Source organism: Naegleria gruberi, assembly GCF_000004985.1.
Source record: "Naegleria gruberi genomic scaffold NAEGRscaffold_29, whole genome shotgun sequence".
NCBI lineage: Eukaryota > Heterolobosea > Eutetramitea > Acrasida > Naegleriidae > Naegleria > Naegleria gruberi.
Genome location: NW_003163298.1, coordinates 404,202 through 419,915, shown reverse-complemented (window position 1 = coordinate 419,915; position 15,714 = coordinate 404,202). Strand labels below are relative to the sequence as shown.

Below are 15,714 nucleotides of genomic sequence, written 5' to 3'. Positions count from 1 at the left end.
TATTTATTAGAAATCTAAACAATATTATTCAATTTAATGAGATCAAACTACAGTGAACAGAATGTATCAAGCTCTTTACAATAAGAAAACGTGTTTTACACATCTTCAATAATAAGGTAAATAATTTTCCTTCAAATTTGAATCATCCCTCTTGAATTTTCCTAATCTCACATTCTACCATTATCCCTCACCAATTAAAACCACGTCATCGGTGTGACTTCCTTTGCTTACTTGCACTATTTTTCTTCTTTGAGCAACGGACACAGAAGATTCATATTTTTTCAATTCCCGCCCAAGGAAAAAAGCAACCTTGCTTCTAAAATGCCTTCAAGTGCACACATTATCAATAAAAAAAGAAAACACGCGCCAATATTGTTATAATCGAGAATCTCTTGTTGTGTGTGCTATAAAAAACTTTGTACTTGTAATTACATATTAGAAAAAGTATCACGAGTAGAAATTAATACAACAACCTTCATTTCTCTTTTAAATCATCAATATTTTGTAAATATTTAAATTAATAATATTTGGCTGCATTTTCTTCCGGAGCAAAACAATTTCCCTTGTAAATATATTAAAACGTCCAATTTTGAAAATGCAAACACCCACAAAACTACTAATTGCTGATCCTCCTAAACACGTCGATAATAACAAAATAATAACAAGTACAGCATCATTTCTTTCATCATCACGAATTTTTGACTCTCTGACCAACAAGATGAGCACTTTTAGAAGGAGAGTAAAACCATGCACCGATGAAACTCCAATCATTCCTGCAGAAACAACACCTATTATATCAACAAACATTAATTCCAATTCTACATTTTCTATTCCAGAGTATAATTCTTCAAATTTAATAACCACTCCTTCGATAATAACCTCGGATGACTTGAGTGATGACGAATATGATGAATTTGATGAGGATGATTATGAAGAGGAAGAGGAAGAACAAGATACCCATCATTCTGACAGTGAAATATTGGATTCACCTTCAACACTTTTTCACACTCCTGGTACTGTTACCAAATCATCTTCCTTTATTTCTCCTTCTCCATCAAAACAAAACTCTACAAATGTAACAACACCTTCATTGAATTTATCACCAATTAAGCCACTCAAAAACTCTAGAAGAAACTCACCAAAAACACCAGAAGATCAACTTGTCATTCCATCACCATTAACTCTTGATGTATCCACACGTAGAAGAAAAGCCAGTGCTGTAACACCAAACAAGAGTGTTAGAGCTCAAACAAGCTCTGCTGTTGGGGAGCAAGTAACTACTCCTCTTCCTCATCAGTACAGTTTTATGTATAAACACGTGGATCATATTAAGAGATTTAGACATACCAGATATCAAACTAATCAAGCTGTTGATCCAATTGCTCAATTTAAACTTGATAGATTTGAAGATTCTAGAGAATTGAGAAACAAGTTATCCCTAACAAATACTTCAGATATTCAGAGTGTAGGTCAATATGAATTCAATGCTGTTAGATTAACTACTTGTGATTGGTTCATTAAAGGATGGCAAAAGACTCTTACTCACACAATTAGAGTGTTGATAGATATTTACAAAAAGAGAATTATATTCTCCTATGATAGTATAATTGAATCAAAAAGTGAGCAAAGATTAACTATTCCTTTTGATGAAATAACAGGTATTGAATTCCAACATTCGCCTCTCTCTGATGATATTATAGTTATTGAAACTAAACGAGTTCCAGAGCAAGCACCATCTACAATGCAATCTAACTTCTTCTTCCTTTACTTGAGTAGAGAAGATAGCGCTAAATATATGGATGGTGCATTGCTTTCATCAGACAAACGATTGTTAAAACTTGCTATTGTTGGCCTTCCTACCTGGGCCACAATTGTAAATAGATATGGTATTCCAGTGTATTATAATCACCGAGTTAGAGAAGTTATTACTACTCTTGTAAATATTTATATTGTAATCAGTTTGATATGGGGCTTTTACGATTTGTATAAGAATCTTCCAATTGTTGGAGGTGCCCTTAGAGCATTATTTGGACCTGTAGCCTCTTACTTTGAGCCACTAATCAAGAACAAAGTAATGTTGCTTATTCCACTAGTATTCTCGAAAGTATGGGAGGCATCTCTAATATTCTTCTCACTATTTGCACCTATTGTTGCTCTATTTACGCCCCTATGGAAGTTAATTGTTAATTTGTCACATTTCATTACTCAGATATTTAAACCCTTGGCAGACTTTTTGGTTTTACTTGGAAATGGTATTGTTTATCCATTTATACAATTGTACAACCATTTGTTATTGCCACTGTTCAACTTTTTATCAGTTTCTTGCTCAGCAATTGCAAAGTTTATTGCTCTATTTGGTACAGGATTATATGCTGCAATTCAAGTTCCTGTTCAATTGATATCATTTGTTTGTACAGAGTTGATAGATTTTGTTGTTGAGCTTTTTACTGCTATTTCAGCTATTATTTCATATCCTGTTACATTGTTTAAGGTTTTATTCAATGTAATTGTAGGATTCTTCCAAATGGTAGCTTATCCATTCACTAAAATTGGTAGCTTATTCAAATATAAGAAAGAACTTGAAAAAGCTACAGAAGTAGTAACAAATGTAGCTATGGCTTCTGGACAGGCAGTTTCCACAACTTCCACATTTAAAGACTATCTCATGAGTTTGAAAGAAAATTTCCAACCATTGTCTAGTTTGTGGACTGGTATCAGAAGAATTATTGATAGTATTATTCACACCTATCACACAAAGATCAAACACAGATCTGTTTGGAAGAGAAGAATTTTAATCACAATTATTTCTCTTATTGTGTTAGCAGGATTTATTATTGTATTTGCCTTAGTGTTTTAATAAATATTATTACAGTTTTCTCTTTTTAGCTCCTTCCGTTTCTTCATTCTTATCCCTTCTTTTCTTTAGTTTTGATTTGAGTTTCTTGTATTTCTTGAAAAGTTTCTTCTTATCTTCAGATGACATTGTCACCAAAATCTCGTAAAGCTCCTCAGGATTTGTATCTTCCTGAGTAAAGTATTCCTCAAAAACTGCATCATTGTTTGGTTCCTCTGGTTCTTCTATCTGCTTCATTTGAAGTAATGGATCTTCTCTATTAAGTCTATCTGCATCCACACGACTAATGCCAAATAATGGACATTCTCTATCTATGTTTGTGTGACCAAACTCACCACATTTGGTACATCTGACATTTCTGAGTTCAATACCAAAAGGTTTGTGTTTGACTTTCACAAATTCTGTGTAACCACCTTCTGTTGGAGCGTGTTTGAGGATTGGGAATTTTTCCACATCAGACAATAGACGTCTGTCTTTTGGCTTTTCAGAATCTGGATTTTCCAGTGGTGCTTCCACAATAACTTTTGGTTCTTCCTCAACTATTGTAGTGGTATTTTCATTATTTACAGTTTTAGATTGAATTTTCATTATTGAAGGAATTGAAAGAGAATTATCCGTCATTCCAAAAGCTTCCTTTGTTTTAGCAATATTCCTATTTCTTTCTTCTTGTTCTCTCTTTTCCACTTGTTCTCTTTCCTTTAACTTTTTTTCCTTTTCCAAACAATCCTTCAATCCTGGTGGTTGTTGATAAATAAATGCAATAGATTTGGTTGATGAAGCAACAGTTTCCTCCTTATCTTTACCATTTCCTCCTCTCCTTCTTCCTCCTCTCCTAGATTTCTTATTAGATTTAACATCATCCGAACTTCTTACAAAGTCTGAAAATTCAGCTTCCTTGGTATTTTCCTTTTTTTCTTGATTGATTATTGGTTGAACCTGTTGTGATGTTGATGAAGGAACAAATACATCATTATTACTAGTATTATTACTAATATTATTATTATTCATATCAGATGGTTTGGCATGTAACATTTGCTTTCTTCTCCTCATCTCAGCCTGAGATTCTGATGATTGCTTCTTTGTTACCTTGTTTTGTATTAGCTTGACTTTTTCCTCTTTATATAATTCTTGTTCATCTGCTAATTCTTTGATACGTTGTTCGGCAAGTTTACGTTTTGCTTTTTCTTGTTGTTCCGCTATCCATTTCTTTCTCTGATTTTGCTTGTTCAGAGGGTGAAAGGATTTTAGATTGAGGAACGCTAATGCCATTTTTTTTAATTTGTGTTTTTGAATAAAAATAGAATTTTTTAAATATTTAAATACATTTTGTAATATCTTTAATGTCTTTACAATAATTGCTACAGTATTATTGGTTGGATCCATGCATGCTTGCTACTTGATCACAAAATCTGAAACACACCAATTTTTTATCTTGTTTTTAATTTGGATCAATTTAAGGCAAATTGAAAAGATGATGCCCTTATGTGGAACTTCCAAATTTAACACTAAGGAAGAACTAATTTGGAGATTTCACAATTTAAAAAAAAATGAAACCACTTTCAGTGTATATTCAAGCTTTTGATTGGAATGACTACTCGGATGACATTAATATGGGCATTAAGGAAGGGAAAATTATGAGAGATTTTAATACGTGGCCAACAACTGAGTATCCTTTTGATGGAGTATTTGAAGAGTAAGTATACACATTGAATGAATGGATTTTGTTATTATTTATATCGGATGAGTTAGTCCTGTAGATTGTTCAGAATTGTTTAATGTTGCTGTGAAACCAATTGTTGAACAAGCCATGTTAGGTTTTGATGGAACTGTTTTATTATTTGAAGATGAGGCTCATAGAAAAACGTTAGTATTTATATCTAGCTTTGTAATTATCTAAATTTTCTTAATGCTCTTTATCCCATAAACAGATTAATGCGTCATGAGAAGGGCTTAATATTTCACACCTTTGAAAAGTTGTTTGAAATGATTGAAGGAAAGCACGATCAAGTCACAATTTATGCCTCCTCCCTAATGTTGTGTAATCAATTATTTTATGATGTTTTGGATTCAACAACTCCGAGAGTTAAATTTAAGGAATTACCTAACAAGACACTTTGCTTTGAAGGATTGAAAAGAGTTCCTGTTCTCTCAATGAAAGTTGTGAATGAATTGGTGAATGCTGGAATGAAACATTCAACACTTTTTGCTACTCAACATGGATCGACAAATACTAGACATGCTGTTTATTATATGATTATTGAAATTGAGCAAAGAGAATGGAAGGAAGAGGATAAAAGTTTTCAAATTTTGAAGAGTGAAATCAAGTTTGTGGATATTATGAATTACTTTTTGGAAACTTCCAAACTAGGATTGGAAATGGCAAAAACTTATGATCAGTTTTTGTCTGTGGTAAACAGATTGACAACAGGTGAAAAATTCATTCCATACAGAGATAATGTTCTGACACATAGCTTGAGAGAAGGTTTAGGCGGCAATTCGAATACATCAATCGTATTTAGTATTGGAACAACAAAACAACAAATTTTGAAAACTATTCAAATTGCTTCATCATTCTCAAAGATTGTTAATCATCCTAAGAAGCATATTGCAACAGAATCTGTTCATAAACATTAATAACAAGTCACAATGTGTCACACTTTTTAATCTCTTCACAATTAAAAAATGTCTAAAAGTCAAGCAGTGGTTGTCTTGCATGTTTATGATGGTAATCAATTGACAGACATGGAAATTAAGGACAACAAGGGAAAGTGCATTGTTGACTTGAAAAATAATAGAGAATATCAATATGATGGAGTTGTGGAAGAGTAAGTTTTCAAGAAATTCTAATTCTCTTAAGAATGAAGTCCTGTCAATTGTAATATATATTTCAAAGAAGCAATCATGCCAACCATTGATAAAACACTCCATGGATACAATGGAACTGTTATGATTGTAGAGGATGTCAGCCATATGAACATGTAAGATTACTTTCAAATTGAATTCTAATATTTTCTTCTATTAATTGGTTATGAATGACATAGAATGATGGGAAATACACATGATGATATGAATGGAATGATACAACAATCGTTTGAACATTTATTTTCTGATCAGAAAAGTTCAGTTTCACTCAAAGCATCTTGTCTCTGCTTAACAGGTGAACGATTTCATGATATTTTAAGTGCAAACTTTCCTGTAATTAAATTTCAGAGCAATGAGGAACCAATTCTTCACGGCTATTCAAAGATTTCACTTTTCAATTTGAAAGATTCATTGGAATTTTTGGAAAGATGTTTATTTAACACATCTTGTTTCTACAATCAAAAGGAAACGTCATCATTTACAATGTCAAATTATATTTTAATAGAAGTGGATAGGAGAATCATGGATGAAAATGAAAAGAAAGAGCACATTCATAAGAGTCAATTGAAATTTATTCGAATGGTCAATTATCAATGTGAAGAATTGACTTGTGTGTTTAAACAATTGAAGCCTATTGCAAGATCATTGGATCTATGTCAACAACCCATCATACCACTCAAAGGATGTTCATTTGTCAAGAGTTTAAAAGGTGATTTCTTTGGAGAATCGAATATGGTTTCAATAGTGAGCTGCAATCCAAACTCAGTTCAAGAATGCATTCAATTTGCCACTATTTTAAGCAAGATTGTTAATTATCCCACTCAAAACATTAGTTAGCTCCAAAAATTTCAATACTTTTTCATTCAACTATTGACAACTATTAATAGATTTAAAATTGTATTTAAGTTTTATAAAAAAATAATTTCAAATTAATTAAAAAAAATGCTCGGATCATCACAAGAGGGAAGTTGTTTTTCTCTTGTTGCTAATGGAACGGAAAGTTTGATGAATGGTACTATTGATGATGAAAAACCGATCGAACTAAGTAAATTTGTACCAAAGGGAGTAATTTCCTTCAACAAGCATAACATGTTATCCTATTCTACACAGAACAAGATTTTTGTTGTGGATCCGAATGAACCATCAAAAGTGGAGAAAATTCCGTCAAATCATTTGTATGATGAAGTTAGAGGATTAAATTGGCAACTTTCTCAAGGAGTTGGAATGTTATTGTCTCATGATAGATACAATACTATTACTTTGTGGAAATGTGTCAATCAATGTGTTAACGATTATCATTTAAGAAAGACTTTTTATTGCGAGAATGTATTGTGTTGTAAATGGTGTGACAATGTTATTACTTATCTTAATGACAATACAACAATTAATAATGATTCACCAGAATTGGAAGCTAGATACACCCGAAAATATTCATCAATTGTTAATTTACCAAGTGGAACTCGTTCATTTATTGCCATCACAAGCCATGGAGAGGTTTTATTTTATTTCTATGACCATTCAAAATACAAATGGGTAACTTCTAGTATTCAATTGAATTTAAATGGACTTATTTGTGCAGATTTCACAATATTGGAAGATGGAAATATTTGTGTAATATGTTCAGAAAGAGATAGTTCAACTATTCATGTTGCAAAGTTAGCCATTGAAAGAGGTAGAAATGTAGATACTACCCTTCCAAATAATTTAATATTAATTTCGAGAACTTGCTTCTCAATAGATGGTCTTGTTGCAGGTCTATACTTGATTCCATATAAGAATAAGATCATGATACAGACCCAAGATAACAAATATATGATTTATCACCAATACCCTAAAAGAATGAGCTTGAAAGCAGTAATGACCAGTGCAGGAGATCAAAGCTTGCAATTTAAAGATTCCAAAGACTCTAAAGACGATATAACCCACGCCCTAAAATATTGGAGAGAAGATAAGCACTTTACTCCTCTTAAAGCCGAAATGCTCTCATTTAAAACTTCAATTGATGGAAATTATTTATTATTTACAGATACCACTAAAGTCCATGTATATAAATATGCTGCAGAAATAATGTCCTTCAAGCACTACCAAACAATAGATACCAAAGGAGAAACTGATGAATTAATATTGGAAGAACCTATTAATAATCCATTACCAAAAAAGAGAAAACTGACAGAGGAACCTGTTGATACCACAATTTGTGATGCAGATATATCCCCAAATTGTTGTGTTATTGCTGTTTTAGATTCATCTATGAAAGTTAGACTCTTCCCATTACAAAAGAGATCCAATGCAGAGTATATCAATATGCTTAATTTATGTCTTATTAACAATTACGACAGATGGGATTTATTTGCATCAATCAAAAAATTGGTGTCTCCTGAGGAAATTACAACTATTGGAGCAGAATTTGAACAATGCAGATTGAAATTGGAAAATTCTTCCAAGAATGTTATTTATATTTATTCTTTAGAAATGTTTATATTTTCTATTTATTTGTAAGTTATTTGGGATTTTCATGAACTATTAACAATATTGAATTAGTATGAGTGCAAGTGCTGCAAAGAGAGGTCACAGTATTTACATGCAATCTATGGTATATGCAAAGACTATCACAGAGGTCATTAGAAATGACAGAGTTGTTCCTAATTTTGATAAACAGCTTAATGATGCATCATTTGAGAATGTTAAAAAGATTATTGATGAAAAGGTTGGAAACTTTAGGGATCCTAATGTTCTTTTACCATTTGCTCCATTTGCTAACTGGTGTATTCGATTATTGCTGTTCGTAAAGAAAGCAGCCACTGATCTTGTTAATGAACCAGCCACTGAAAAAAAGCACGCTATTTCTGTATACTTTTTGGTACGTTTGCTAATTATCATTTTGATTAACAGCAATTTAAAGAGTTCACTCATTAAATCCAAGATTTCAATGGATGTTCTGAAGGAATTATCATTCTATGCGTATTTAATTTCAGTAGTTGTTACACACAACAAGGTGGATTCATTCATATTCAGTCAACAAACAATTACACAAGTTGTTCAATTTTATTGGTCTTTGGCAGCTAACCCTGCTCTAAAGACCAATAATTATTTGGATGTTGAAACATGGAAATCAATTTTACAATCCTCTAATTTTGGATCTAATGAGTATATTTGTCAATATTCAACACAACAATATATTGAGTTTTTGGATCTTGCACCTAACTTTAGAGGATTCCTTTTCAAACAAGGGTATGATATTTTACCACACAAAAAGTTTTATGATTGTATCACTAAGAAAGGTCCTATTGTTGAATTCCCACAAAAGAGACAATCTAGTACTCCAAGTAATAGCATGCCAATTAAGGAATGCAAGTTCTGTGGCAGAATAAGCACCTACATGCCACTGTCACCTTGGGCTAAAAGATTTTCCGTTTCTTGTATAATTTGTGGATCTAATTACAAACGAGTAACAACAGAAGAGTATCAAAAAGAAAGTATTTAATTTATAAAGAGCCTAATAACCTCTCAGTTTTGTAATGAGCTTTCTTTGATATTCTTGTTGTAAAGTTTCATATCTAGCAAAGTCCATATGATAGTGGCATTGACCAGATGTGAGTGATCTCAAATGAGAACTGTATCCAATCATTTCACTGAGTGGTACTTCTGCTGAAATAACTGTGAGGTCATTTCTAGCTTGCATACCCTTAATCTTAGCTCTTCTAGAACCTGTCAAATCTGACATAATTGTACCAATATATGCTCTATCTGTTTCAATTTCCAAATTCATATATGGTTCCAAAAGTCTGGCACTCTGTTCATTGTCCTTCAAAATCTTAGTAAACAATGAGTGGGCACATTGAATAAATGATTGATTTTGTAATTCTTCTCCTACAACGATTTGTTCTCTATTCTCATCCAAAACTGATGCTCCAACAACTGTAACCTTGATTTCTTCGATTGGATATCCCAAGAGAGCACCTCTCATGAAACTACTTTCAAGACCATATCTAATGGATTTTTCAAATTTCTTGATAGTCTTCATGTCTGGAGTACATTTATCCTCATCCCAATCAAACTCGACGTTATTTCCTACACCAGATTCGGCAGGACCAACTTTAATCCACAACCTAGCATAAAGTCTCTTTCCAGTGGTGAGTTTCTTATCAAATTCCAAATATGTGACTGGTGATTCGACAGTAAGTGTTTCTCTGTATGAAATTTGTACCTCACCCATTTCAACATTGATACCGTATTCTGTTAAAATTCTATCCTTAATAATTTCCAAATGCAATTCACCCATACCACTCACAAGTGTTTGATTGGTTTCTTCATTATTTGTAATTTGTAAACTTGGGTCTTCCTTTTGCATAATTGACAAGGCATTATCGAGAGCATCTTGATCTGCACTATTTTCAGCCTCTATTGAACAGAAGAAAACAGGTTTTGGAACAGAAAGTTGTGGAATTGACGGGTCAGTCTTGGATCCTTGTTTAGCAACAAGAATATCACCTGTACCTGTTTCTTTCAAACCAACAAGGACACCAATGTTACCAGCTGAGATTTTCTTGACTTCTTGAGGAACGTTGGCATGCATTTGATAAACTTTACCAATTCTTTCCTTTTGATTCTTTGAGTGATTGAAAATTGCTGGAGATTTAGTGATATCAACAGAACCACTATAAACTCTAACGAATACCAATAACCCTCTTTGTACATCGTTAATAACCTTGAAGGCAAAGGCATTCAATTCTCTTTGCTTTGAAGCTTCATCAATTTTTGGACCAGGAAGATATCTCACAATACCATCCATAACTTGTTGAACTCCCTTATTCTTCAATGAACTTCCACAGAAAATTGGAATACCCTTTCTCTCAATTGTAACTCTTCTGACAGCATTGTGAATATCCTCAGATGTAATTTCTTCCTCGTTTAAATATTTTTCTCCTAATTCATCATCAAGACTAGCAATAGTATCAATCATTGTTTCTCTTGCTTCCGTAACTCTTGCTAAATCCTTTTCCTGAATTGGTTTAATGTTATAAGTTCTAGATTCATCACCTGTGAAAACATATTCCTTCAATTCAATCAAATCAAAAACTGAATTGAAAGCATCTTCTGTTCCACTAGGTAATTGAATAGGAATTGGGGTTGGACAACTTGGCAATCTTTCCAACAAGGTTTCAATTGCTGTTTCAAAATTAGCTCCAATTTTATCCATCTTATTCATGTAAACAATTCTTGGTACATTATATCTATCTGCTTGTCTCCAAACTGTCTTACTTTGAGCTTCCACACCATTGACAACATCAAAAATTGCAACAGCACCATCCAAAACACTCACTGATCTTTCCACTTCAAAAGTAAAGTCAACGTGACCAGGAGTATCAATTAAATTAACTCTATGATCCTTCCATTTAAATGTAATTGCAGCACTTGTAATGGTGATACCTCTTTCTTGTTCTTGTGGCATATAATCAGTAATTGTATCACCATCATCAACATTTCCCAAATGAGAACTATATCCACTATAATAAAGCATTCTTTCAGTTGTTGTTGTTTTTCCAGCATCAATATGAGCAATAATTCCTACATTTCTGATTTTATCACTTGGTAATTCAAACATAATATTTCCGAGAGAATCCGTACTATCTTGATTACTTTTAATATCCTTTTGACGTGTTGTGTGTTTTAGAGATGAAACTTTCTTATCTTGAGAAGATGACGAAGAATAATTTCTCAAATTTAATACTAATGAAGAGGCATTATTGGCAAAATTTTTACCTGAAGGAATTACCGATGAGAGTATTGTTGATGATGAGGTTGTGTTCGAATAGTGATGATGAGCAACACTAGCACTGAGGAATCGTTTCAACATTTTTTTTTCATCAAACAACTTGATTTTTAGCTCATCACGAATATTATTTAATTTTTATTATTTTTGCTCCGATGATGAAAATTGAAAGGTGTTATTTTCATTATTTTCAATGATGATGATGTCTCTTATTGGCTTCCCATGTTAAAATGCATTTAACTGGTATTTATTGTGATTCAATCAGTTTCGAAACGATATCGATTCTTCCTAAACTTTCAAATATCCATAACAGATTGATTTACCATAAAAAACACACGTGTGCTGTCGTCATCATCAAGAGGTTCAACCTCATTCTGCTCCATACAACATTTTCATTACCAACCTCCATCAAAAACAAACCGATTTCTATTTATTTCATTGCAAGTACAATTTTCAATCAATTCATGCTGCTAGAGTGATGATGGATGGAAAATTCTTTGCTCTAGAACGGAATTGATGAATCCGAGCATTGTTTTTGAAGTAATTTCAGTTAAAAAAAAAAGCGCAAAAGCCAAAGGTTTCAAGAAAAGGCTTGAATGGTCACCTCTGCTGAAAACAGTCCTCGTTCAAGTTACACCACCACCACCAACACAACAACACCACCTGCAACGAAGCCTCGGCTGCTGTTGAATAGTAGTAGTAGTAATAGTAATAATACTTCTATTAGTAGTGATACAAGTTGTTCCAACAATCAATCAAATATTAAGCAAGAATCCTTGTTAAATAACAAAGGCTTTCTCAATTCAACATTGTTACCATCAGAATCGAATAGAAGTTTTCAAGTGATTTCTTCAGGATCTTGTACATTAACTGATTCCGACGATCAATATCCATCCAATCATTTATCATCTCCTCAGACCATCACCACTACCTCCATCACTGAAATGAATTTGCTTGATAATGTAAATACTAACCAATCACCTTACCAATCACAAACTCTTCTCCCAAAGACTACCAATGATTCCCTTTCATCATTTCCCATTTCTAAGCCTTGTCTTCACTTTGTGAATGGTGCTCAACAACAGCATGCTGTTGTTTTTGAGTGTAGAGAAGGATGGAGATTGAATGATCCAAAAACTAAACATCCACACTCAACAACTCATAATTGTAGCATCAAGGATTATCTTGTGATTGAAGGTAATGACTTTGAGAATTGTAAGAGCTTTCTCAAGTTGAAAGATTCTGCTGGGGGAAAAGTTGTGACTGAAGCATTCTTCACGTTTGATCCAAAAACAAGAAAACATGTCGTCGAGTTTCAAGTAGTGTCTAAAATCAATAACATGAAGGGTAATACAAGTAGTAGGGTGGCATACATTGATATCTATGATTCGAATAACAAACTAATATGTGTTTCTGATTCTTTCTGGGTAAGATCAAGAAGTAGAGGTCAGATGATGTTGGACATGGCAAAGAGAAGAAAAGAGCCATCATCTGCATCCAAGCAATCTGAAATTGTACATCAATCTCATTCTACCACCTCATCGAATGATTCACCATCTGATGAAGGAGGTGAGCAAGAAATAAGCACACTTTCCAACGTCATTGAAGATGAAGTTATTACCATACCACCTTCACTAAAGCAAAAAGCAATCATTCAATCTCCAATCTCCAGCACTAACCAAAGTTCCTCTGATCCTCTCTCCTCCCTCGCTAATGTTGCATCGAGTATTGTGAAAGAAAGATTGCCCAGCTTTGCTGATTTAACATTGTCAAGTCCTCCAGTTCCTCAACAAGAAAGTGCCACTTCTCCAATGAAAGATTCTTCCCTTCCACATATTGATTGTATTACTAGTGATTTACCATATAGAAAGAGAAAGATAAGCGAGGATAGTAGAATAAGGAGTTTGACTCTTCTAATTGAGAAGAATAGTTCAGATATTTCCAAACTTTACCAACTAGTAGAAGCTCAAAACAATATGATCTCAGATCTAAGTCAAGCTATAATGCAACTGTGTAAGAAGCAAAAGCAACAATAAAGTTAACACTGTTTTTGAATCATGTTCTGAGAATTGTTCTCCATTATTAAGGCTGTATCTATTAGATATTTAATTCAAACTTCCTTAATTGAGGATGTTTATAGTTTACTTTCTCATTTAGTAATTAAATCCTATTTGAGTTTCAGATTTGAAAAAGAGAACAGATATTTGTTAACAAATGTTGTTTTGTTTTTGAATTTTGAGAGTATGAAGCCATGTTCTGAATTCACTTGTTTTCTCCATTCTTGAGAATGTATCTTTGAGATTTGTTAACACTTCATATTCGAACAATAAAATTAAATCATGAATTCTCAAACATGGAGATTCACCAGAATCAGAGGCCATATCCTTATTAGATGATAATTCTAAATTGGCAATTTGCTTTTCGAGATTTTTCCTTAATAAGAAAAAAGATTGTCTACACTGACTTGAAATATTCAATTCGAACATAGCTGAAGATGACAAATACTCTTTCTGAATAGTATCCATCATCTCAGTGGTCAACCTCCTATTTGCCTTTGCTTTCAAATCAATTAACATGATATAAAAATTAAAATTCTCCAACGACAACTCCTTCACACAATATTCCCTAAACAGCATCTTAAAATCATCATGTTTCAGATAGGTGTCAATCACATCCTCCTCTCCCTGGTGATCCCTCGAATTTCCTCTCATCTTTTCAACCAATAATTTAATCACACAACTTCCACCACTCACCAAACAAAATATCATAAAAACCATCACTCTGAAAAAGTATGAAGCATGTCGATAGACAGCTCCTACCGATGCAATCAAAATGATAAAAATCAAATTAATTGTTAACAAGGTCATGTCAATTCTAATGAGGAATGGATCGTCAAAGAAAAGCATATATCTCAAACCCTTCTCTTTCCACTTCTTCCTATTGAGAACCAAGTCAATTAAGATTACAATAAATCCAATGATGCAGGCAACACCAAGTGAAATGCCAAGAATAATGTTGAATACTAAATTGAGAGCCAAATTAACCATGAAATAGATTGCAATATATGGAACAGAAACCAAAAAACTTAAGAAAAATGGTAAAATTAATGTAACTAACATTCCAGGAATTATACCACCTAATCCTGACAGTTTAGAATTGATATTCTTTGATAATGAAAATACTCCATACAAATTCCTCAAATAATATAACCTTAAATAGGTAAACAAATGAACTAGAATGCAAAAATTAACAATAATTCCAATACTTGTCAACAATTGATTGCAAATTGGCCAAAACAAATCAGAAATAGCCAACTCGATATATAAAATAGTGATTGGTAAATAGGGCGTGAATAATCTTCTCTTGACTGATGGCTGTTTCAATGCTCCAGTACAAAAAAGGAAAAGAAAATGAATGATTACAATTAAAGTTTGTGGAATTAACCAATATTCGAAATCGTTAAAGATGAGATCGGCACAATATTCATTTTGACAATTGTGGCATGATGGTGGAAGGTAAAGAGATTCTAATTGGGAAATTGAGGAATTACTGGTCAATCCGTAGACTGATGAAATTTCATTTCGAATAATTTGTTGATTCACCTTTTGATTGTTAGAAATAAATCACCAACGTACCATAGATATCAATTTAAACTCGATCTTGTTATATCTTTTCAAGCACTCCATGTCGTAATCACAAATCATTTTCCCTTCTGTCAAATTCATTATTTGCCATGAGTTGAAAAGTGAAGGTTCGTAATCAAACGAAAGAAGAGTTGATGATTCACATGATGGTTTAGCAACTATAACACTCAAATTCAAGCCAGTTGCAGCCTCATCCACCTGGTAAACGGAAAATGGGTGAACATTTATAAATTCAAAGTCAGAAGTTTCGAATAAATGACCCTTCTCAGTTCTCTTTCCACTACCCTTCTGGTAGTATCTAAACTTTTCCAAAAACAAGTTTCTGGACGTGATGATGATATCAAAATCTTCAAGAATGTGAAATCTTTGCCCATAACCTCGAACAAACACATAAAAATTCACCATCTTTGCTTTATAAAATTCTGAACTGACACTTGTCCATAATTCTGACATTTTCGAATTAGTAGGAATGTAGGCAATATTTAGATCATGTTGTTGTTTGAGAAGNTGTATTTAAATCTCCTGTTGATTTTAACTTGTATTCATTAGCAACATCTTTCCACATGACAGCTGTCAAATAA

The 15,714-nt window shown here is 32.9% G+C and overlaps 6 protein-coding genes across 6 annotated transcripts; 3 read left to right on the top strand and 3 right to left on the bottom strand.

Moving 5' to 3' along the window:
- Positions 1-718: 718 nt before the first annotated feature.
- On the top strand, positions 719-2,857 carry NAEGRDRAFT_68620 (uncharacterized protein; the record flags this gene model as incomplete). Its single annotated transcript, XM_002676260.1, has 1 exon — positions 719-2,857. One exon carries the CDS (start codon positions 719-721, stop codon positions 2,855-2,857), a length of 2,139 nt encoding a protein of 712 aa, XP_002676306.1.
- Positions 2,858-2,866: 9 nt separating this feature from the next.
- On the bottom strand, positions 2,867-4,123 carry NAEGRDRAFT_49781 (uncharacterized protein; the record flags this gene model as incomplete). Its single annotated transcript, XM_002676176.1, has 1 exon — positions 2,867-4,123. The coding sequence occupies one exon, from the start codon at positions 4,121-4,123 to the stop codon at positions 2,867-2,869; it is 1,257 nt and encodes a 418-aa protein (XP_002676222.1).
- Positions 4,124-4,401: 278 nt separating this feature from the next.
- Positions 4,402-8,215, top strand: NAEGRDRAFT_88158 (kinesin; the record flags this gene model as incomplete). The annotated part of the gene is made up of 6 exons (XM_002676259.1): positions 4,402-4,547; positions 4,604-4,717; positions 4,783-5,473; positions 5,549-5,679; positions 5,896-6,548; positions 6,678-8,215. The coding sequence occupies 6 exons, from the start codon at positions 4,402-4,404 to the stop codon at positions 8,213-8,215; spliced, it is 3,273 nt and encodes a 1,090-aa protein (XP_002676305.1).
- Positions 8,216-9,212: 997 nt separating this feature from the next.
- Positions 9,213-11,321, bottom strand: NAEGRDRAFT_83184 (elongation factor G; the record flags this gene model as incomplete). Its single annotated transcript, XM_002676175.1, has 2 exons — positions 9,213-9,521; positions 9,591-11,321. The coding sequence occupies 2 exons, from the start codon at positions 11,319-11,321 to the stop codon at positions 9,213-9,215; spliced, it is 2,040 nt and encodes a 679-aa protein (XP_002676221.1).
- Positions 11,322-12,085: 764 nt separating this feature from the next.
- NAEGRDRAFT_49778 (uncharacterized protein) lies at positions 12,086-13,525 on the top strand (the record flags this gene model as incomplete). The annotated part of the gene is made up of 1 exon (XM_002676258.1): positions 12,086-13,525. The coding sequence occupies one exon, from the start codon at positions 12,086-12,088 to the stop codon at positions 13,523-13,525; it is 1,440 nt and encodes a 479-aa protein (XP_002676304.1).
- Positions 13,526-13,696: 171 nt separating this feature from the next.
- NAEGRDRAFT_68613 (uncharacterized protein) lies at positions 13,697-15,586 on the bottom strand (the record flags this gene model as incomplete). The annotated part of the gene is made up of 2 exons (XM_002676174.1): positions 13,697-15,091; positions 15,125-15,586. 2 exons carry the CDS (start codon positions 15,584-15,586, stop codon positions 13,697-13,699), a joined length of 1,857 nt encoding a protein of 618 aa, XP_002676220.1.
- Positions 15,587-15,714: the final 128 nt, after the last annotated feature.